The 21,735-nt window shown below is 35.5% G+C and overlaps 5 protein-coding genes across 7 annotated transcripts; 4 read left to right on the top strand and 1 right to left on the bottom strand.

Moving 5' to 3' along the window:
- LOC18614483 (plasminogen activator inhibitor 1 RNA-binding protein) lies at positions 845–4,169 on the top strand. Of its 3 annotated transcripts, none has more exons than XM_018123296.1 (8): positions 845–923; positions 1,084–1,472; positions 2,193–2,502; positions 2,602–2,667; positions 2,794–2,926; positions 3,054–3,209; positions 3,312–3,368; positions 3,682–4,169. In XM_018123296.1, exons 2-8 carry the CDS (start codon positions 1,247–1,249, stop codon positions 3,859–3,861), a joined length of 1,128 nt encoding a protein of 375 aa, XP_017978785.1. In that variant the 5' UTR covers positions 845–923; positions 1,084–1,246; the 3' UTR covers positions 3,862–4,169. The 3 variants fall into 3 exon arrangements, with proteins under 3 accessions (XP_017978785.1, XP_017978783.1, XP_007052329.1); XM_018123294.1 differs by having other exon boundaries at positions 861–923; positions 1,054–1,472; XM_007052267.2 differs by having other exon boundaries at positions 863–1,472.
- On the bottom strand, positions 5,481–8,187 carry LOC18614484 (GTP-binding protein YPTM2). Its single transcript, XM_018123299.1, has 8 exons — positions 7,949–8,187; positions 7,433–7,505; positions 7,066–7,113; positions 6,930–6,977; positions 6,580–6,651; positions 6,324–6,479; positions 6,055–6,158; positions 5,481–5,799 (listed from the first exon to the last, which is right to left on the bottom strand). The coding sequence occupies exons 1-8, from the start codon at positions 7,960–7,962 to the stop codon at positions 5,703–5,705; spliced, it is 612 nt and encodes a 203-aa protein (XP_017978788.1). The 5' UTR covers positions 7,963–8,187; the 3' UTR covers positions 5,481–5,702.
- On the top strand, positions 14,343–15,513 carry LOC18614487 (uclacyanin-3). Its single transcript, XM_007052272.2, has 2 exons — positions 14,343–14,619; positions 14,989–15,513. Exons 1-2 carry the CDS (start codon positions 14,466–14,468, stop codon positions 15,360–15,362), a joined length of 528 nt encoding a protein of 175 aa, XP_007052334.2. The 5' UTR covers positions 14,343–14,465; the 3' UTR covers positions 15,363–15,513.
- Positions 17,320–19,236, top strand: LOC18614488 (protein mago nashi homolog). The gene is made up of 3 exons (XM_018114219.1): positions 17,320–17,644; positions 18,120–18,296; positions 18,918–19,236. Exons 1-3 carry the CDS (start codon positions 17,426–17,428, stop codon positions 18,975–18,977), a joined length of 456 nt encoding a protein of 151 aa, XP_017969708.1. The 5' UTR covers positions 17,320–17,425; the 3' UTR covers positions 18,978–19,236.
- LOC18614489 (nucleoside diphosphate kinase B) lies at positions 20,090–21,706 on the top strand. Its single transcript, XM_007052274.2, has 4 exons — positions 20,090–20,335; positions 20,735–20,783; positions 21,005–21,236; positions 21,342–21,706. The coding sequence occupies exons 1-4, from the start codon at positions 20,285–20,287 to the stop codon at positions 21,454–21,456; spliced, it is 447 nt and encodes a 148-aa protein (XP_007052336.1). The 5' UTR covers positions 20,090–20,284; the 3' UTR covers positions 21,457–21,706.

The raw sequence follows: 21,735 nt of genomic DNA on the forward strand, positions 1-21,735 counted from the left end.
TTTTTTAAAAACGTACCAATCTGATTAAAATGATGCAAAGCCAAATACACAAGTGAATCTTTCATTCTTCACCAAGTTTGATTACTATCTTGTTTTGAACTCCCAAAAGAATCCAACAAGAGGGATCCGAGTGGGAGTGAAGCCCCCACGTCCCACAAGTGTGGTCCCCTTGGAAAATCACCTTCTCTTCTTGATTGTAAATTTTCTTTTTTGAAATGTAATTTGTATTCATAATCAGTCGGCAATCACTTTTTCAAGAATTACATTTCATTAAAATCAGGAATGATTAGATATATAACGCCTCAACTTGGCTTCATATATGGTCTATGGCTAATATTTCTTGTTTAATCTTAATTTCAACACATCTTTTTATTGTATTTTTCGGATTCGATTTCTATTATTTCTACAGTGTAGCCCTTTAACCCATATCCCCACCCAAAAAACCAAAAAGAAAACCTAAGCCCTTAGATTTTGCTCCTGTCGTTGTTTGATATGAGAGTGGAGTGGGGTGGGGTGGGGTGGAGGCGGCTTAAAAGTACTACTATCTCTTTCACAACGGATGAAACCAAAATTGTTTTGTAACATCACCCATCAACGGCATATAATTTGCAACGTGGCACATAAATCGATCCTCCAAGCAGAGCATGTCATAATCACATCGGAGGCAGACGTCCTCCCAGTATAAAGCCAAAAGCCCTTTCCTTTCCCAACATGGCATATCCGTAATTCTCGCAAAAACTTAGCCCCAAAAATGGAAACCTAAATCTCTCTCTCTCTCTCTCTCTCTCACTCTCCCACTACCCATACACCCAAAATAAAATAAAAAAGAAAATCCCCCAAATTTTTTAATAATAATTTAGAGACCCAATACCCCCACACCAGCTTCGTACAAGAAAGAAGCAATGAGTCACGATTCAGATTAGGTTTCACTCTCTCTCTCTCTCTCTCTCTGCTCTCTGCTCGCTGCTCTTGTCTTTGCGGCTAGGGTTTTTTTCTCTCTATTTACACTCCTTCCATCTCTTTTAACTTTCCTTTTTTTCTTCTTTTGCATAGTTCACTTTCTTACAGATCTACTTATTCCAGGATTCATTTAATTACTTGAATAAAGAAAATCTCGATGGAGGTTTTGTAAGAGTAGGGTTCTTCTGTGGGTCGCCTCTTTTTGGGTGAGTTTAGAAACAACAAGGGAGAAAACAAGGGTTTGGGAGAGGAGGGTTAATTTGGGTGATATTTTATTTTAGAAGAAATGGCGACCATGAACCCTTTTGATTTGTTGGGAGATGATGATACTGGGGAACTATCATTGCTGATCGCTGCTCAGCAAAAGGCTGTCGCAGCCGCCACCAACACTGCTTCCGCAGCCGCCCCTAAAAAGGGGCCGGCTCAGTCTCAGGGTAAGCAGCAGCAGCAGCCTGCAATCCAGGCTAAACCGGCTAAGCTTCCCTCCAAGCCTCTCCCTCCTGCTCAGGCTGGTAAGCTGCTTTACTCAAAATAAAAATTAGTTGTCATTTTAAGGTTTTTGTATTGTTTGCTTTATTTCGCAGAAATTATTCTGTTTTTGTAAAAAAAAAAATCAATCTTTTTCTGTTGAGTCTTTAGTTTAATGGGTTGTTTTAAGTTAAAGATATCTTTTTTAATGGTGTGGGGTTTAGAGTGGGTTTATGTTACTATGTTTCGGTTTCGTTTCTGGTACAGAGAGTGTTGGAGTTTGATTTTTTCTTTATTTGTTAGTTCGCATAAGTAACATAAGACGCCGAACAGATGTTAAACATTCACGCATGTGCATATGTCGTTCACGTGTCAGACTATTTGGTATGTGAGTTGTATTCTTTTTTTGAGTTTGTGCGTGGAGATCTTGTTGGAATGTAACTATATGGAGTATCTTATATTTATTCAATTAATTCTGAGTGAACAGAGCAAAATATTTGGAAAGTGTATTGGTTTTTTGCTGTAGCTTTTATTATATAAAGTAGGTATCTGCTGGTAGTTTCTATTACATCTTTGATGTTACTATCTAGGTTATTTGACAAGCATTTATATATAATAGTCAGTATGAATCATGTCAAGTGGAAAAGTTCTGTTTTTGAGGATTTTATGTGTTATGTTTCTCGAACTGTGCTCGAACTGCTGCTATTAAGCTTTTTTTGGGCTAATCACTGATGGCTGAGCATTTTTTATATTTTTATTTTAAGTGAGGGAGGCAACGAATGAAGGTCCTCGTGGCGGAGGCCGTGGTGGGCGTGGATTTGGACGTGGGCGTGGTGGTAGTGGTGGATACAGACGCGATTCTGCCAGTGATGAGACCTCATTCAGCAACAGTGCTGTATCTGCTGGTCAAGGTGCTCCTGAAGAGGGAGAGAGTGGAAAGCCCTCTGAAAGGCGTAGCTATGGTGGCCCTCGTCCTTACCGTGGTGGTCGCCGCGGTGGTTTCAGTAATGGGGAAGTTGGACAAGGGGAGCGACCTCGCAGGATGTATGAACGCCATAGTGGGACTGGACGCGGGTAAAAAGTTTTGTTTGACTTAGCTCGGTGTACTCTGCATTGCGGTATTGTAATTAAGTCTTGAAACTGATGCTTTTTGTTAGCTGTTCCTGTCTGCAGAAATGAGCTCAAACGTGAAGGCTCCGGTCGTGGGAATTGGGGAACTCAGACTGATGAACTTGCTCAGTGAGTTATATTTAGTGGTTACAATCCCAACTTTTCAATAATATTATAAAATCATCATGTAGTTTTGTTCTTCTTTCCTCATTGTAGTTATCAAATATAATCAAATATTGTTTTTGCCTTGTTCAGGGTGACTGAAGAAGTTGTTAATGAAAGTGAGAAGAATTTAGGTGATGAAAAGCCAGCAGGAGAAGAGGATGCAGGAGATGCTTCCAAGGAGAGCCCTACCAATGAACCTGAAGAAAAAGAACCTGAGGATAAGGTAGATTTACCCAACAATTTATCATTTAAGATGGTTATTAATGTCTGCAACCTCTGCTGATTGAAAATTTAGACTATTAACTATGGCTATTGCCATGTGCAACCTCTGATATTGTTATTTTTTATAGGAGATGACTCTTGAGGAGTATGAGAAGGTGCTGGAAGAGAAGAGGAAGGCTCTTCAGGCTCTCAAGACTGAGGAAAGAAAAGTTGATGCCAAGGAGTTTGCGACTATGCAGCAGCTTTCAAATAAGAAGAGTAATGATGAGGTCTTCATCAAATTGGTAAGACCCATTTAACACTTTGGGAAGTCTATCATTAATGATTTATCTTATTAGTTGGCACATATTTATTAATCATTTGTTCCCCATAATTGCCTTATTCAGGGTTCCGAGAAGGATAAGAGAAAAGAGGCTTTCGACAAGGAAGAGAGAGCAAAAAAGGTATTGTTACATCCATTTATTTTATTTGTGTTATAACTTACCTGTTTTGCAGTTTCCCTGAGCCTCTATGGAAGTTACAATGGACCAATAGCCATTTTGGACATCAATTGTGCTGTGTTTTAGATTTTATCTGTAATCCCTTTCTCTTCCCTGGCATTAAATTTTATCTGCAATCGGTTCTCTTCCATGGCCTTGAGGCATAAATTTCAATTTAAATGTGTTTGCCACGAAGAAGCTTGCACATTGCTCCTTTCACTTTTTAGTGTCTTTTCGGGCATGTACTGATCCTTATTCATACTTGTGGTGGTGGTAGTCTGTCAGCATTAATGAATTTCTGAAGCCTGCTGAAGGGGAGAGGTACTACAACCCAAGTGGGCGTGGACGTGGTCGCGGACGCGGTTCAAGAGGGTTTGGTGGAGGCAGTGCAGCCGGTAATGTGTCAGCACCATCCATTGAAGACCCTGGGCAGTTTCCAACTTTGGGGGGCAAGTGAGATTTCTCTAGAACCACCCCACTTACAATCTCGCTGGTCCTTTTTTTTTTTGGATTTTTGGGTTCTTTAAATTTTGGGCAGGAAATGGACTCAAATAATCTGGGTTTCCTGTTGCCAAAGGATCTCCTGAATTTTATGTTTTAAAATGTATATTTCAGTTTTCTTGTAGTGCCGCCTATTGTTATGCAGCTGTGATCTTACTGTCCCAACAAATTGGTGCCATGTCAAAACCATTTTACTTATGACTAGAAAACTATTGTCGCTCAGTTTTGTTTTGGAATAGATGGAACTATTTTGCTACTTTCTTATCTCACTCTCTAGTTGTGTTTGCTCCTATTGTTCCCTTTAATCAAGATGAATAGCAATTCCAATGAAACTCCCAATCCTTCAAGCTGATTCTCATGTGCCCTTCCATTTGAAAATCTTTTCATCTGCCATGGTTGTCTTTTATTCATCAAGCAATAGGCTTTCTTGATCAGACTTATTAAGAATGCCTTTGTTAACTAATATGAACCATATCTGGGGAAAACCCAAGAAAATTGCCTTCAATGAGATTGATATATTATGGGAATCTTTTTTTTTTCTTTAATTATTATGTAAAAGAAAAAGGTTTACTTCTGTTTCTTCCTCGTTTACTGAAAAATAAAATTGGGGCAATGCTCAGAAAATTGAAGAGGGTGTCTTGTCCATGTTTTGCATGGTACGGTTGGAATTGATGAGCCTTTGGCATCTAGTCCACCGACAGACACCATTCGTGTGAAAGGAATAACTCGTGCTTTTTTTTATGTTTGAAAGGAATAAATTGGATCTCTGACAGACAATGGCTTCAACCTTGAACAAACGTTCGGTAACTTTGATTACTCTGATAATTTTGTACTCCATTTAATGGTGGATTCCGGAAAAGCAGAGGCTTTTCTAATTGAATGAGGTGGCAGTGTCAAGACCAAAAATGCAGAACCCGACCTCTACGGTGTTTGGTCTCCAGCGGATATAGAAAAATCTTATGAATAAAACAAAAGGCTGAAAGGTAGCAGAAATCAGTAACTAGGCTGGCTTCACATTAGCATACATCTTCACAGCACATCGGGTACCAATTATTCTACTTTAATTACTCAAAGACAATCATGAATCTACGACGACACGAATTCTGGTGTGTGTGTGTGTGTGTGTGTGCGTGGTGTCGGNCACATCGGGTACCAATTATTCTACTTTAATTACTCAAAGACAATCATGAATCTACGACGACACGAATTCTGTGTGTGTGTGTGTGTGTGTGTGCGTGTGGTCGGGGGGGGGGGGGGGGGGGCGGGGAGGGGGGGGGGTTTCATTGATGCATTATCCAAATACTACTAGCAAGTATCAGAACTCAGATATGGTTGCTTGCAGAATCCACTGGCACCAAGTTTGGGATGAGGGCTAGATATACTACTACCATTGGCCATCAGGGATGGATGAAGCTAAAAATGGCTTAGATATTATACGGGATGACACTGGGCCTCTAATGAGTTTTGGGGTCAATCTGAGTTCCAATGGTTAACAGGAGGAAGCTGAAGGTGGTTGGTTAAGATGAAGAGTTCTAATTCAGAATGCACTTAAAAGACATGCAGCGGCATACACAGTTAAAGAATCCATGACAGCAGGAAGAACACTATTATTTAATCAATAATCATACATTGTATAACCCTTCACATTAGCAAGTGTAGAAATGAATGAGATCCTCTAATGAGGTTGGTCCAGAAGGAATAAGTTTTCAACTTAAAGAGTTAAGAAACACGTAATCTTACATGCCATGAGAGGCAGCATACTGCAGAAGAAATAGAACTTCCTAATACGCCAGACTTCTAGGAAGAACAGCAGCCACTCTTTTGTGCAACAGGCTGTCCTCGGATCTGTACCGTTGGTGGCTTCGCATTGTTCATGGCTGGTTGGCTTGCCATTCTGCATTCAGTGGAAATTTAAGAAGTGAGCACAACATGCAAAAGTAATTGACAATCAATGGAAACCAGAATTTGAGCATTCATGAGGTAAATTACATCACAACAAGATTGTTGATTTAGAAGTTGTTGGTTCAGATTGACATATAAACCCAAACAGCCAGGAGATACCATTCAACTGTACAGATTTCTAGAACTGCAATGACTTATCTTCGTAATTGATACTACTAAAACTATTTACGAAAATGAATATGGGTACCTATCCTTGATGGAAGCAGCCATGGCCATGAAAGCCTGTTCCACATTTGTGGCATCTTTTGCACTGGTTTCCATAAAAGGTATGCCAACTTCATCTGCAAATGCCTGAAAGAAGAAAAACAGCTATATGTAGAAAGGGATAGGGCAAGGAATGAAATATAACACCGACAGTAAATTTGATGATCATACAGCTCTTCACAGCAAAAACCTGCTATAAAGGGTTTCCCCAAAAGAAATTAATCTATGCTTTACATGTCAAACTAGCAATACCTTAGCAGTCTCAGATGACACAACTTTATTTGCAGTAAGATCACACTTGTTTCCAACCAGCAGTTTGTTAACATTATCACTAGCATAGCGATCAATTTCATTCAGCCACTGCTTGACATTATTGAAGCTTTCTTGGTCTGTCACATCATAAACGATCTAATAGAGGAGCCACCAGTAAAAGAAATAAAAAATTATGGAAAGTATAAATAAGGATTGAAACCACAAAAAAAAGAAGTAAAAGGAAAAGATCACCCACAATTATGCCATGAGCCCCACGATAGTAGCTGCTAGTGATTGTCCTAAACCTTTCTTGTCCAGCAGTGTCCCACTGTACATTACACCAAGAGCAAACTAACTAGTTAATCATCAAGAAACCATTAAGAAGCTAAATAATAAGAATGCAAGTTTCAAGGTTTATGAGCAACTTAGTATGACTATATTAATAAAATCACAATATACAGAAGGAAACACTAGCAGCTGAAGAAGAACATGAGCAGTCAGCCCATTCTCCCAATAAAGGCATACTACCTCAAAGGACCTACAATAGAAAATAGTCAAGGAAATAGATTAAATAAAAAAAAATCTGTACAGAAAGGAAAAACATACAATTTGAAGTTTAATGGTCTTCCCATCTTGCTCCACGGTGCGTATTTTCTACCAAAAATAAAGAGACAAAATTAGAATAATTGCTATAAATATTGGCATTTAAAAGTCAAGTTGGCGCTAAGGACTGTCTACTCACAAAATCAACCCCAATGGTGCTTATGTAACTTTCTATGTATGAATCATCCTGCATTAAAGAAAAAAAGTTCACATAATAATCAGGTTCAAGAATTAGCCCTGCAAAACCATCCAAATATACAACTAAAAACAGTGAAAAGATTCAGATGCCAAAACTGTCCTCTTGTCCAAACAATAAAAGCATTTCACCAGGCAAAGTACGAATTTTACTCATTCATACACAGTATACACGATAAAAACTTTTTAATCAATGATGGCAAAATACGCACTAATAATCAAACATGAATAAAAACATTCACATCATAGATTCTAAAAAATAAATACGTTTACTTTTAAATTCCAATTTCAAAAGAATTCTAGAAACTTACAGCAAATCTCAAAAGAAGACAAGATTTTCCAACACCAGAATCTCCAATAAGCAGAAGCTTGAACAGATAGTCACTGCAAAAGATTGCAATCAGTTGATTTACATACTTTTCGATAATGATTTTAACTGACATAGATAATAATAAAGAACAAATCAAAGCTCTCACCAAATTCCCCTTTATTTTAAGAAAAATTTCTAAACAATAAACAAATCCCCAGTTGCAAATATGACAAAAATGGAAACAAAAACAGAAGAAAAAACACATATCAATTCCATCAACAGATCTGAACAAAATCTCATGAGTCTAGGGTTAACTTTAACAAGCACGATTATCGTTACACATGAAATTCATGTAATTCCAACGCTATCAAACCGACGAAAAAGAAATAACGTCACCAAATTAGGAAAAGAAAGGAAAAATAAATTTTTTAAAAAAAAGAAAGGCTTAATCTAAACAACAACACATACAAATTAAAACATATTAAATACGAATGTAGACAGAGGCAGAGAGAGTTACTATTCAGGATTCATGGTAACCAGAAGATAAAAAGGGGATCGAAGGATAAGGTCGCCGGAGCCTAAATGAAATTTCCGGCGATATATCACCGAGATCTCGCACCGATTTCGCCGAAAAAAGTCAGCGGAGAAAAGATGAAGGAGACCACGAGGAGAAATAGAGAAAAACCAGAGGCTGAAATGACACGCAAGAGAGCCTGAATCACAGAGATATGCACCAATTCATTTCCTTTAAATGACTTCTCGGGATTTAACCCAAAAGAGAAAGACTTTCTCGGGTCCACTAAATGGGCCCCCGAAGTTTCGGCTCAAAGCATCTTAAAAATTGGGATAATGGATCTGGTCCACTTTGATTAAGGCCCAAAAAGTTTTTGGGCTTACGGCTCAGTCCTATAAAGAACCCGAAACCCTCTTTGCTATTTAAAATTGGGGATCTGACTATTTGGAAATTTTGATTGTTTTAGCTATAAATTTTGTGCATTATCAATAAATTAAATATTATTATTTTGTTAATAAATAAATTTAATATCTTTTATTTTATTCTTACTAACACTTTGCTTCCACTTATTGAGTATTTTGATACCAACTATAAATATTTGCACTCAATTTGAAAGTTATTGTTTTCCTTGATTAAAAAAGTCTTAATTATGACATAATATTTGAAAACCTCTCAATTATTCAAAAAATTTCATATAAATTTTTATTCTTCTTTTGCATTTAATTAAATATTTTGATTCTTATTTTAAATTAGATAAATTTTTATAACTAATAATTAATTAATTGTTATTAATTAAAATATTACTTATCATTTTATAATCATATGATCTTAACATAATGCTAACGTGACACTGATATAGAAAATAAAAATATCACATGATTATGTCTTTTATTATTTATTATGATATATCACATATTACGTCAATTTTATATTATATAAAATGACAAGTGATATTTTTATTAATAATAAAATTTATTTGATTTAAAATAAAAATATAAAAATTTGATTAAACTTAATAAAAAAATTATTTAAATTTTTAATAACAGAGTTGGTGTTAGTACATACCCTCACAGATTTCCATGCGAGATTAGGTCATTCTCTTGTGATAAGCAGTTTTCCTTTACCTTCCTCTGAACAAGTCCGGTCTGCTTGCCTTTTTCCGACAAGGTCGGCAATTGATTGCACATACTGCATTCAAATTTCAAACCAGTTATTGACTTGTTGCTCATCACCCTATTCATCTGTCTCTATCTTTTAGCTAGTATGGTATTGTTTGTACGTAATTAAATTTGCAACATGAAAAGTGAGGTCATCAATGGAGGAACCCTCCAAAACTGAACTACAGATTTTCCTCTGTTTCGATCTACGTCACCAAGGTTTCCAACTTGCCAGAGAATCTAAAACAACAAGTGGGACATAAAACTGGAGGGCAGACTCATTATCTACCATGTGACATTCATTAATAGGAAGTTGAAAAAGCTTGCTCAAATATTGCCCTCTGCTCCTGTCTGGTGAGCCATTCGATCCCTATTTTTTTCCCCTTCTGGGTTTGATCACAAATGCAAATGGACAGACCATGACAACCATTGAATATCGAACCCAACATCTTCGTTTGCTGTAATCAAAGCTGTCCGAATTTGAGTTTTCAATGTTCGGTTGTACATTGAAGGCTTCACATCATACAGAACACTACCTTAACAACTAAGAAGCTCCTCCTCTGTTTTGTTTTTACTCCTGACGTACTAAAAAGAAAAAGTTGATTTGCATCGCTTAGCAAACAATTCCTTCCGCCAGAATGAAAAATCTAAGTAAATAAAACGTGTGCAATATAAATACGCAAGTCCATGCAGCAGCAGGCTAGGCACTTTTAGGAGAATTGAAGCCTCAAGCCTCAGGGTACGCCATGAACGTTACAGAGTGACTGCTTTGAAGAATCTACATGTATATGGATTACATTTTCATGTCGTTTCGTCATCATCAGTATCTTGAATCGAAGGGAAGATTTGGGTCATTTTTATCTTCCATTTTTGAAATGTTTTTTTGCATTGTTTTTGTGATGCCACCTTGTTTCTGACTTGCACTGGTCTCTTTGCATGGATCAACTAATAATTCACCTGGTAAGTTCTTGCAATCACTTCTAACCAATCAATGACCATCGCCATTACCAATATGCATGATGCCAGCCCCCGAGCGTTGCAGTGATTTCCCAAATGAATTCTGTGATCATTGTTTTGATTTTTTTTTCAGCTTGTTCTTTGATTTGCCGGAGTTTATCAGTGCAAAACTTTCATTCCGGTTCAAACAAATTCTAGCTTTTCTTTCCTTTCCGATGAACAAGTCTGGGCTGCTTTGTTTACAAGGTTTGCTATTGAATCTTTTTACAGGATTCAAAACCAGTTGCTGCTCTGTTTGGGAGACAAAATCTTGATACGTAACACAAATCTTTCCGCCATTGCTTTCTGCTCATGCAAACTTGGTGTTACTATTTGGAAATTGTGATTTGTCTGCATTGTTTGATTTCAATAAATAGCTTTCTAAATTTCTATAATTTTGGATTCTTGACACCATTTCTTCATATGCAAATATCAATTAATATCAATTTATATTTAGAAAAAAAATCGAGTTTAAGCTTTGTAATATCAATTTAATTTTTTTTTAGAGTTATGGGTTTTTTCCATAATATTAAAAAATTCAAAGTTGAAATGCTTTAGTTCAACTTTTCTAAAACATAATTGCAAAAACAATACTTGCAATGAGATTTCTACTAATAATTACTTAGTAATATAATATACATGCAAGTATTTATTTTTAATTTTTGTAGGGACAAAGGATTTACAAATATTTTTCCCTGTTTTTATTTCTTTTTAACTTTTTAAATGGTTAGATTTGAGTGAAAGTTAATGAAAGAAATTATTAATTTGGAAGGTGCTAAGTATATTGGACATGCTTTTAGATGTAATTTAATTTAGGTCCTCTTTTTTCTATTCAATTACTCGGGTTTTTTTTTTATTTTTTATTTTTTAAATATCTCAAAATATTTTTTTTAAACACCGAATATTCTTACTTTCTATGTCATCTATTTATTTTTCATATTAAAAAAATAAAAATATATTTTAATATAAAATGTAGCAAAATTAAAGTTTTTATTTTCATTTTAGTAAAACTCAAAGAAGGATAAAGAAAAAGAAACTGTAAGAGTACTACTTACTAACTAATTCTTACCTTTGGAAGATTAAAATTAATTCTATAGAGTAATTAATTTTTTTTAAATAGGTTTAGTGTAAGAAATTATATTTATAATGAGATATCATTGTAAAAGGTTGTAATTGAAAAATGTAAAAATGGTAAGAGGCATGAGAGCAAATTTTGGAAGAAGGCTAAGGCATAATTACGCGCGAAATGTGACTTCATTGTATGAGCCCGCTTCGTGTGGATCTCCTCGCGTTACTGAGTTAGAAACGTGGACTATAGCACATCAACATTCGACACGTGTCACTTACACGTAAGCAAGGAGCATGATGCTCCTGCCAAAAAAAAACCACCCTGCATGTTGACTGCCAGCACTGACAGCTACTTTCCAATGTCTAACGTGTAAAACACTCGTACTCAAGCAACGGCCCCAACAACTTGCGAGATGATGATTAATCGGATATACGATTCATATGAAAAATATATGGAACGGTGATCTTAAGTATTAAGTTGCCTTTTTGTTCATAAATACAGAAGTGCAGATGATAGCAAGAGAAAAGCCACGAGAGAACTTTAAGATTGTTGGTGTCAAAAAGTCAAGGTGAACATGGGCCCATAACGCCTTGATGCTGATCCTGAATGGGTACCAGGAACAACGTTGCTATACAGTTGAGGTTACTCTCCCACACACCATATGAAGCGTGAACGTTTTAGTATATTTCCATATTTTCAACGTCAGACATGAGGCCCCCACGGAGGTTCATGTGGAAAATAGTCAGCACAAAACAAACCTTGATTAGAATATGTGTTTCTTTTTAACTTATGCTAGCATGATATTGCTGATGCGGTTAACATTGAACTTGTATGCTGCGTCCACTCTTGTTTGGTTGCAGAGATGATAGAATTACTCTTCTGACCCTCGGTTTCGATGCAACTTACTCTAGTGGACAATTGGCCTAAAGAACAAAGAGGAGAAAGTCGAGGGTCTTCGAAGGTCAATTTTTGCTCATAGAGCAAAACAGAGTCTCTCTCGTCTGGTTGGCTAGGCTTGGAATCTCGGGTTCACATTATGGCACAGAGGGAATTCTTGTCATATCTTAGAAAAGAGAACGATGGTGTGGTCTTCTTCAAATGTTTTTCACTAGAAACATTGACCTACTACATGAAAAGAGGTTTGCAAATGTTCATGATCAGTTTACAGTTACGTGGTGACGTCTGTTGTCCAGAAGTGGTTTTGGACAATGTCAAACCCGACAGGATTAAAACCGCCCACAGGTCTTGGCCTCGAAACTGGCTTTGTTGGACACTAGTTCTGCATCTAGCCCAAGTTCCCCCAAAAAAAGTTGGTGAAGTTATTCCGTCCAGGGTTCTTTGCATCTGATTCGCCCCTGCAGCCAGTCAAAACCTCCAATGTAACTGACACCTGTTCGACAGAAAAAGACTGTGAGGGGTATAACACTTGACGAGGATCTTTCAAGGGAGAGCTGGAGAGTGCAGACCGAACCAGCTTTACTGGGTCGAGGCCTAAAATTTCCTTATGGTGCAATTGCAATTTCATTCTCTGCAGGCTTATAGTTTGATTTGCTTTGGGTCAGGCCGTGGATGAACCAACTCTTTGCCCATAGAATTAAATAATTAACTATTGAAATAAGCTTGGAGGAGGACAAAATATTTAAAGCTTAAGATCTTTACTCTAAATTTAAACATTTCATATTCAGCCTTCCCTTACTGTTCATGGTGACCAAGATAGTCATCACCAACTGGATTATGTGTACAGCTCGAAATTCTGATTCTTTACGCAAAGGGGTTGAAGAATTTGGCTTAGAAAAGGGATGGAAACTTTTGACTGTGCATTTATCTACGTTGGTTTCTACAAAAGGTTGGCCACAACATTGACCTTATATCTTCCATGCCATGGTCGAATTGGTGTAGCTTCTCTTTAAGTTGCCTGAGGTGAAGAAGTCATTGTTACTTCAAGAAGTGTGCAAACCGAATAATCCGGTCGAGTTAATCGATTAAATCAAATTTATTTTTGAATTAATTAAATAATCGAATTAATCTAATTATCTTTTGATTAATTCGGTTTCAATCAAAAAAAATTTTCACCTAAACTTTGTTTGCCATTCATCCAAATTGTTAATAGTAGACAGTAAAAGCCAGAGCAGATTCTTGTGAATAAACAAAAGCACTGTTTTACCAAACCCCACCAACTCCTTAACCATTCATTGTCAAAGTAAGTGACGATCATATGCTGTACATAACTAATACTCCTAAAAACTTCATTAAAAATTTTGAAGTGGGGGAGATGGTGGGTTCAGATATCTAATCTCCGTCTCTCTAGAGACACATTAGGAGGCGATCATGAATAAATTTATATGTTCAATAATGAAGTCATTGTTCCTTTGAAGTTTCAAATTATTCTCTTTCAGCTTTGGCTTATACATCTCTGCTCCAAAGTTCCTTTTTCCGGGTAGTTCCTATCTGAATTGATTTGGCTTGATTAGGTTGGTGATGTATTGGCCTATCGGGTTAGGTATGATGGGAAATGCATTGAAGAGAACAGGATCAATTCAACCCTGTCTCAGTTCAGACAACTTGATTCTCTAAAAGTGTTGAATGGAGGTGAGTTGGGTTTACTTCTATGTCACATAAGCCAAAGATTTTGAAATGTAATGTCTTGGCTGAAATGTTAAGGAGAATACAATAAGTTTAAGATTTATCACAATGATCGAAATTTAAAGAAAAAACTCGTCAATTTCAATTGAGTAAATTTTCAATAACTTTCACTTCCTTAATTTATACTTAATTCATTCAATTTTTTTTATTTATTTCTCTTTTGGAATGTATCAAAATAAAAAAAGTTTAGACATTGAATATTTTAATTTTATTATATTGCGATTAATTTTTCATATTTTTTTATTGTCTCATATTAAAAAAGAATTCAACGTCTATATTATAAAAAAAAATTAAATTTCAATACAAAATATATCAAAATTAGAAATATATATTTTAAAACTAAAGAAATAAAAAACTAGAGAGAAGGTGGGAGCCAAACCTACCATAAGCTTTTTGATTGAAGTCAGAAGACAAGAGGCAGCCCCATATATATATATATATATATTTTCAAATTGATTTGGTGAAGGACAAGATAGAAGAATACTAAGCAAACAATTATTAGTGTCTCAAGTAAGAATAAAACAGATAAAGTGCTTGACTTTTGCTTCTATAAATGTTAACATTGCCTTTCTCTATGTAACAATACAACGTGCTAACAAACCCCTTGTGCCGTCCTCTTCTTTTTTCCTTCTCCAAGCAAAGGCTTTTGAAACATATGGCTTTAGCGGCTGCTTTCCTCCTCCTTCTGCTGGCCACTCCGGCAGCTTACGCCGTGCAATACACCGTAGGCGATAGCACCGGCTGGACCAGCACTGGTGATTACACGACTTGGGTTCAAGGGAAAACATTCAACGTAGGCGACACTCTTCGTAAGTAGTTACTTGCCACATTCAGTAATTTAATTGGAATAACTAAAAATATGATTTCGTTTTCGTATCATGGAATAATCATTTCTTAAAAATATGAAATAATTGATTTCGATCTATTTGGTATTATTATTCCATCTTTTGTAAGATAAAGTCCAAATATTTTAGAACATTTTATGATTTTTTTTTCATTAATATTATGTGTATGGATAATTTGTGTTTCTGTGTGAGATCAGGCTGCTAAAATTTTGAATTTATAAAAAAAATTAAATTTTTTAATTAAAAAACACCACAAAATGATATGTGAAAAGAACTAAAATCACACATTATAATTCAAATTTGACTCTTTTTTTTGTTTTTATTTCTCTGTAGTGTTTAAATACGATAGCAGCCACAAGGTGGACGAAGTATCCAAAAGCGACTATGGGAACTGCAACAGCGGAAATTCTCTGAAATCCTACAGCGACGGTAACACCGTCATCACTCTGTCCACCGCAGGCTCGATGTATTTCATATGCCCCACCGTGGGACATTGTGCGGGAGGCATGAAGCTAGCCATCGACGTCGTAGCAGCCAGTGGCAACACGCCCTCCAACTCATCTCCTCCGTCTGGTTCACCTAGTGGCTCATCATCATCACCCCCGCCACCGCCTACCCGTAGCGGAGCACCTAGCATCATGAATAATGCCGGTTTGATTCTAGGCTTTTCGCTCGTGTTGGGAGCCGTCCTTGCAGTTATGAGCTAGGGGAGAGGCAGTGCTATATTGTTATTGCTTTATTGCTTTTGCTTTGTTCAATATTCTGTGTGATTTTTTTCTCCTTTCTGTACCCAGAGATTTAGATTTATGTCTAAATAAATTACCTTGATTTATGATTAAAAAAGGGTTTTATTTTTAATTATTCATCATTATCAGAACTATGAGAAATATCCAATTATACATAAACATTTAGAGACGGAAAAAATATAACTTCTAATGTGCACTGATAAGCTTTAAACTCTCGTACATAAACATTTCAAAGAACAAAAATATGGTTGAATTGAATGCTCCTGGCAGCAAATTGCAGGTTTCAACAGAAGATTAACTGGTTCTACAAAGTCACAGCTAAGAACCCAGTCAAATTTCAGTTGAAGAGAAAATGTGGCGCATGACAGGAAGTCTTGACATGACTTGACAGCAACATCATACCATAATATAGTGTTTTTAATGCACCCAGTTAATTAGTTTAAGGTTGGGTAAGACATCATTATCAGATGAGTAACACGTTGTCTTTATTTTATCAGTCAATCACCACCTAAACTCCGAGACAATGATTAGCAAAATTCAATAAAAAAAATTATAAAGAATAATTTTTTTNAATTATTTTAATTATATTTAATCATAATTTGATAAAAATACTTTTAAAACTATTTTAAATAAATTAAATCATTAATCACAATTTTTTTTCATTTATATTTTCGATTTCTCTTTCTCACCATCCCACTCTTTCTAATTTTATCGATTTCTCTTTTCGGTATTCGTCTGCTATACTCTCGATTTCTTTCTCTCACACTTTCATATTTCTCTTTCTTGCGCTTTCAAGATACCAATCGATGATTTTAATGTATTTTGGTGGGTGGCTATTTGAAAATTTTAATTTTTAGGTATTTTGGATAAAACTAAAATAGTTGAAATGATTATAAATGTTTGAAATATCTTTTAATTTGATTAACTCAGAACCTAGACACCAATAAACTCAAAATTTTAAAATTTATAAATTTATGTTTTCAGAAAAAAAATTTCAATTTTTAGTCAAAATAGGTGTTTTAGATAAAAAAATTATATTTTAATTTATGAAAACATATTAAATACACTTTAATTGATGCCAAGTTGTAAAAAAAAATGAAGAGAGTTTAGAGGATTTGAAATTTTAGTTCATAAGTCATAGCAACATTTTAAGTATTAAAGTGTAATAAAATGTTTTGAATATGACGTGTAATAACAATATTTTTTCAACATGATGTGTAACAACAATATTTTTTTTCAACATGTAACAACATTTTTTAATTATGGGGTGTAACATATTTTTATATATGACGTGTAACAATAGTATTTTTTTCAACATGACATGTAATAACAGTATTTTTTTCAACATAGTAACAACTTAACCATAATGTGTCACATGTTTTTGTATATAACGTGTAACAACCTAATCATAACTTGTAACAATTTAAATATGGTGTGTAATATGTTTTTATACATGACGTCTAACATAATAACGTGTGATTTTATTAAGAGTAATTTTATCTAATTTGATTAAAAATAATTAAAATTATAAAAAAATTATTTTTAAAATATTTTATATTTAAGAGTTATTTTTAAAAATAATTCTAAAAAAGTGATATCTTCCCATAAGGATGCAATACATCAATGTCAGATATCCATATATTGAAATTAATTTAACTTTCTTTTGACTGTATCCACCACTGGAAAGGAAATAGAATGGCAAATTGAGTTGTAAGGAAGACAGTGACTAGAAGTAGGTTTTTTTAATTGATTTGTTGAACTTGTTCAATTTGTAAATTTTTTTGGTATTTTAATTTATATTTAAATAAAAAAAACTCTATTAAGGTATGAAAATGACTAAAAGCCGGGCCCAAAGCAAAAACAACAAAGGCCAAGAACTGAGTTTTGGGGTGGGCCGGCTAAGTCGGCAATAGATTTACAAACTGACCCGTTAAAAGGTCCAGAAACAATCCCTTCGATAGGAGTCGGGTTTCTGTATTTACTGTTTAGTCGAGAACCTGAGGGAGGAAGCGAGAGGGAAAACGATGGCGGCTGAGGAGGACAGCGGAGAGTTTTACCTCCGTTACTACGTGGGGCATAAAGGGAAATTCGGGCACGAGTTTTTGGAGTTCGAGTTCAGGCCGGACGGGAAGCTCCGATATGCCAACAACTCCAACTACAAAAACGACACCATGATCCGCAAAGAGGTCTTCCTTACCCCTGCCGTTCTCAAGGAATGCCGCCGCATCATCTCCGAGAGCGAGGTCCTCTCTCTCTTTTTCAAGCCTTTACTTTGCGTTAATTTTTTTTGCAATTTCTTCGGTTATTCAACTTTGCCTAGGGTTTTACAGAAACAGCTAGCGAAATTAGTCATCTTATTTCTAGTGGGAAAGTGGATTTTTTTTTTAATTAAGGAGTTAGGATTGGGTTTTCACCTTTTGTTTCCAATTTTGGGTTGATGTCAATTTTTTGTAATTTTCTGTTCTTTAGCTTCTCAAGTTCTTCCTTTTCCACCCTTGGCTCTAGATTTTACCGCTGTTTGGTAGCCTATATGTGAAAATCTAACCACATTATGTCCTTTTGATAGGTTAAATCAGAAGTAGTGCTTAGTTGATAATAGATTAGTTGTATGATTTATGGTAAATTTTTGGTCTTTTAATGCTCAGTTGGGTTTATATTTGCAGTTTTATTATGGTTGTATGGTTTCTTATATTGTTAAAAATCTGTTGGTTTGTGTAGATCATGAAGGAAGATGATAACAACTGGCCAGAGCCTGACCGTGTTGGACGGCAGGAGCTTGAGATTGTGATGGGGAATGAGCATATCTCTTTCACTACTTCAAAGATTGGGTCCCTTGTTGATGTTCAGAGCAGTAAGGATCCTGAAGGTCTTCGCATATTTTATTATCTGGTTCAGGTCAGCTACTATACATGGCCAATCTGCTATCTTATTCTCCTTCATTTCGCTTTTGTCTTGTATCATTGAGCATGGGGATGTGGTTTAGTTTCCTGTTTCTGCTTTTCTTGTTTACTGCATCATGTTCTCCAACATGGCAATGTGAAAACAAAGATGATTTTGCTTTTATTGATAGTCATTCATAACTGTTGACTGATTTTTATTTGCTTATGCTTTGGTACTTTGGTTTTGTGTTTGCTTTTATATTGCAATGCTGAAAGACAAGACTAAAGTTGAGTTTTTGAATTAAAAAGTAGTTAGGATCCATATTGGAACAAATTTGACTGATGAGTTAAGGGTGGTGATTGATATGCTTAACACCCTCATTATCCAACTAGAAATTAAAGAACATTATATGCCTCTGCATGGTCGTGCTTGAAATCTGGCTAGACTTCTGCCTGGAAGTGGAAGAGCTTTATAATTGTTGTCTTCAGCAGTTATCTGATTCCTTGTGCTCATGCATGTGTGTGTGTGTGTGTACTAACTCTTGTTCTGCTAACATTTAGCATTCTACAAAGTTTATTGGTTCCACTGCCATCTGCTTATCTATCTTTGGTCTTATTGGCATTTTATGTATTGCAGGACTTGAAGTGCTTCGTATTCTCTCTCATCTCACTCCACTTCAAGATAAAGCCTATTTAAAGAATGATAATCGTCTGCCATACAGAGGTGTCACAAGGGGTGTGTCTGCTTTTGTTATGGCTACCATTTCTTTTGCTCTCCTTTTCCCTCTTTTTTTTTTAAACTCGTTTAGCTTAGTGTATGGTTGTATGAGTGATTACAGTGATTTCGGAACTTTGGGCGAAATGCATCGGGTCTGTTATGAATAGCATTACTGGTGCACTTGTTTTCTTTCAGTAATATTTTAAAGCCTTTTCAGCATCGATTAATTTATGATGAATTACATCTTACATCTAAAACTTTCTGAGCTAGCACGATTGAATTCATCCTTACTTGAATCAATTGAACAGGTTGAAACTCTAAATTGAAATCATATCTGATACTGGATGGACTTCTTTGTTGATAATGGTTTAGCTTGAGTTAACTAAAAGTGACCAAGTTTGTACAGCCATAGCATATGTTATACATTCTTACAGGCTCGCAATGAGCTCTTTGGTGAATGAAATCGTTCTAAGTTTGCTTTTATGTATCAATACCTGCTTCTCACCTTAAGTCCTTAACATTTCAATAGTCTTACCAGTACTCAAATATATCTTTTTCGTTGGATTCAATATGCCAACTCGACATCAAAGTGTTTCCATGAGCTTACCTGTACTTGATTCTCCTTTTGATTTATTTTAAGGATGTATTCTCCTATATCGATCTAATTTTATGCATCGTAGATTTTATTCTCGAATTACCTTCTACAAAAAAAAAAAAAAAATCAAAATGATCTTAAACGTGCATTTTCTTATATCAACTTGATTTTACGTATTTAAGAATTTTATTTCAAAATATTTTATACTGAGAATTGAGTTTTAATTAATAAATTAGGTATTTTCTTTCTTATCAACTGAATTAACTCGTACAAATAAAAAATGCGCTTTATACTTAAGTAGTTATAAGAAAAAGAAAAATATAATGCTACCCTTTAATTGTATTTTAATTGTGCTTAGTGTCGTTAATCACAATTCATAATTTTTCTTCAATTTTTGCTTTTTTTTTTACAGTAAAATCAACTGTGCGACACTTGCAATATATTCGACGGAATTTTCTATTAAGCTTAGTTGATTACAGTTAAAAAGATGAAAAAAAAAAGGGAAAAAAGAGGGTGAAAAAGGAAAATAAAAACTGGCAAAATATCCCCACGTTTGACGAAGCGGATATTCTCTTTGGGGCTAGGGTTAGGGCTTATATAAATAAAGACCTTGGCTTTCTTCTTCTCTCCACATAAACACTGTGACGGGAACAAGGAGGCGACACTCAGCGGGACAGAAAGAAAGAGAAAGATGGAGCAAACATTCATCATGATCAAGCCTGATGGGGTCCAGAGAGGCCTGGTATTGCTTCCACTTCACTCTTATCTAATTTCATTTTTGCCTTAATTCTATTTAGTCTCCGATGGATTAATTTACTTAATTAGCAAAGGAGAATTTTGGGTTTTCAATTGTTTTTAGTGGCAAGAACTCTTTAGTTAAGTCGTTCTTAGATCTGGTAAAATATTGGGATTGAGAAGAAAATAATGGGCTTTTTAACTTTGATTCATGTACGAAGTATATGAACATCGATTTTAGTTTTCTTTCAATTTTTTGCATGTTAAGGCGATAGAATCGAAGACCCTCGGATGAATTTTTGAATATCTTTATTTGGGGCCTGTGAAAGGTTTTCCCTTTTTCCAATGTGGTATGTTAAAGATTTGAGAAATTTGGTGTTCACAAAGATATTCTTATGTCTTTCAGGTTGGTGAAATCATTGGCAGATTTGAGAAGAAAGGGTTCTATATGAAAGGTAAATCTATCTTTTTTGTTAATGTTTCTGAGTATTTTTAGAGTTGATTCAGCGTTTTCGAAGTGCCTGAAGGATAGATGATCGTGTGTTCTCAATACTTCAGTAATGCTTGAATTCAACAGAAAAAAAACGGATGTTGGTTTTCGAAATCTGTTGGGATTATTAATATATGTTTTTGAGTGGAATGTTGCTTATCTCACATTGGATGTTATCTAATCTAGGATTGAAGCTCATCAATGTGGATCGAGCCTTTGCTGAGAAGCACTATGCCGACCTGTCTGCAAAGCCCTTCTTTAATGGACTCGTAGAGTACATCATCTCTGGTCCTGTTGTCGCTATGGTTTGGGAGGGTAAGAATGTTGTTACCACCGGTCGCAAGATTATTGGAGCCACAAACCCTGCTGAGTCTGCTCCCGGAACCATCCGTGGTGACTTGGCAATAGACATTGGCAGGTATAATTAGCTTGTCTCCTCTCTCTACTTTCAATTATTAGAACGATTGCCTTTTTCTTTATTTACCGTTTGAATATGTGTTGATTTGGGCTCTGCTTTTTGCAGGAATGTGATTCATGGAAGCGATTCAGTTGAGAGTGCAAGAAAGGAAATTGCCTTGTGGTTCCCTGAATGCCCTGTTAACTGGGAGAGCAGCCTTCATCCCTGGATCTATGAATAGAGATTTCTTGATCTTGAGCTGTTGCCCGCCATGGCATTTCATCTCATACCCCCATTTCCTTTTTGCCATATTACTGAACTTTTTATTAAGTTGACTTAGTTTAAGTTATGGTAATGCTTAAGATGTTTGTCGGAAGCCAGTCTTATTATGCACTGTGTGCTGAAACTTTGTAGCATCGGGGTATTGGTTTGTATGAGTAGAATTCCAGTATTTTAATGCACTCTTGAAACGTACCTCATGATTTATTCAACCTTTTCAGCATTACAAAAATGGTGTAAT

Source organism: Theobroma cacao, chromosome 1, assembly GCF_000208745.1.
Source record: "Theobroma cacao cultivar B97-61/B2 chromosome 1, Criollo_cocoa_genome_V2, whole genome shotgun sequence".
In the NCBI taxonomy this organism is placed as follows: Eukaryota; Viridiplantae; Streptophyta; class Magnoliopsida; order Malvales; family Malvaceae; genus Theobroma; species Theobroma cacao.

Coding starts and splice junctions, on each gene's coding strand:
- LOC18614483 (XM_018123296.1), top strand. CDS start 1,247: ATGGCGACCATGAACCCTTTTGATTTGTTGGGAGATGATGATACTGGG. Junction 2,503..2,601: donor CATAGTGGGACTGGACGCGG/GTAAAAAGTTTT, acceptor TCCTGTCTGCAG/AAATGAGCTCAAACGTGAAG. Junction 3,210..3,311: donor ATGAGGTCTTCATCAAATTG/GTAAGACCCATT, acceptor TGCCTTATTCAG/GGTTCCGAGAAGGATAAGAG.
- LOC18614484 (XM_018123299.1), bottom strand. Junction 6,978..7,065: donor GCACCATTGGGGTTGATTTT/GTGAGTAGACAG, acceptor TATTTTTGGTAG/AAAATACGCACCGTGGAGCA. Junction 6,480..6,579: donor GTGGGGCTCATGGCATAATT/GTGGGTGATCTT, acceptor CTCCTCTATTAG/ATCGTTTATGATGTGACAGA.
- LOC18614487 (XM_007052272.2), top strand. CDS start 14,466: ATGGCTTTAGCGGCTGCTTTCCTCCTCCTTCTGCTGGCCACTCCGGCA. Junction 14,620..14,988: donor CAACGTAGGCGACACTCTTC/GTAAGTAGTTAC, acceptor ATTTCTCTGTAG/TGTTTAAATACGATAGCAGC.
- LOC18614488 (XM_018114219.1), top strand. CDS start 17,426: ATGGCGGCTGAGGAGGACAGCGGAGAGTTTTACCTCCGTTACTACGTG. Junction 17,645..18,119: donor GCATCATCTCCGAGAGCGAG/GTCCTCTCTCTC, acceptor TGGTTTGTGTAG/ATCATGAAGGAAGATGATAA. Junction 18,297..18,917: donor TATTTTATTATCTGGTTCAG/GTCAGCTACTAT, acceptor TATGTATTGCAG/GACTTGAAGTGCTTCGTATT.
- LOC18614489 (XM_007052274.2), top strand. CDS start 20,285: ATGGAGCAAACATTCATCATGATCAAGCCTGATGGGGTCCAGAGAGGC. Junction 20,336..20,734: donor ATGGGGTCCAGAGAGGCCTG/GTATTGCTTCCA, acceptor TATGTCTTTCAG/GTTGGTGAAATCATTGGCAG. Junction 21,237..21,341: donor TTGGCAATAGACATTGGCAG/GTATAATTAGCT, acceptor TGCTTTTTGCAG/GAATGTGATTCATGGAAGCG.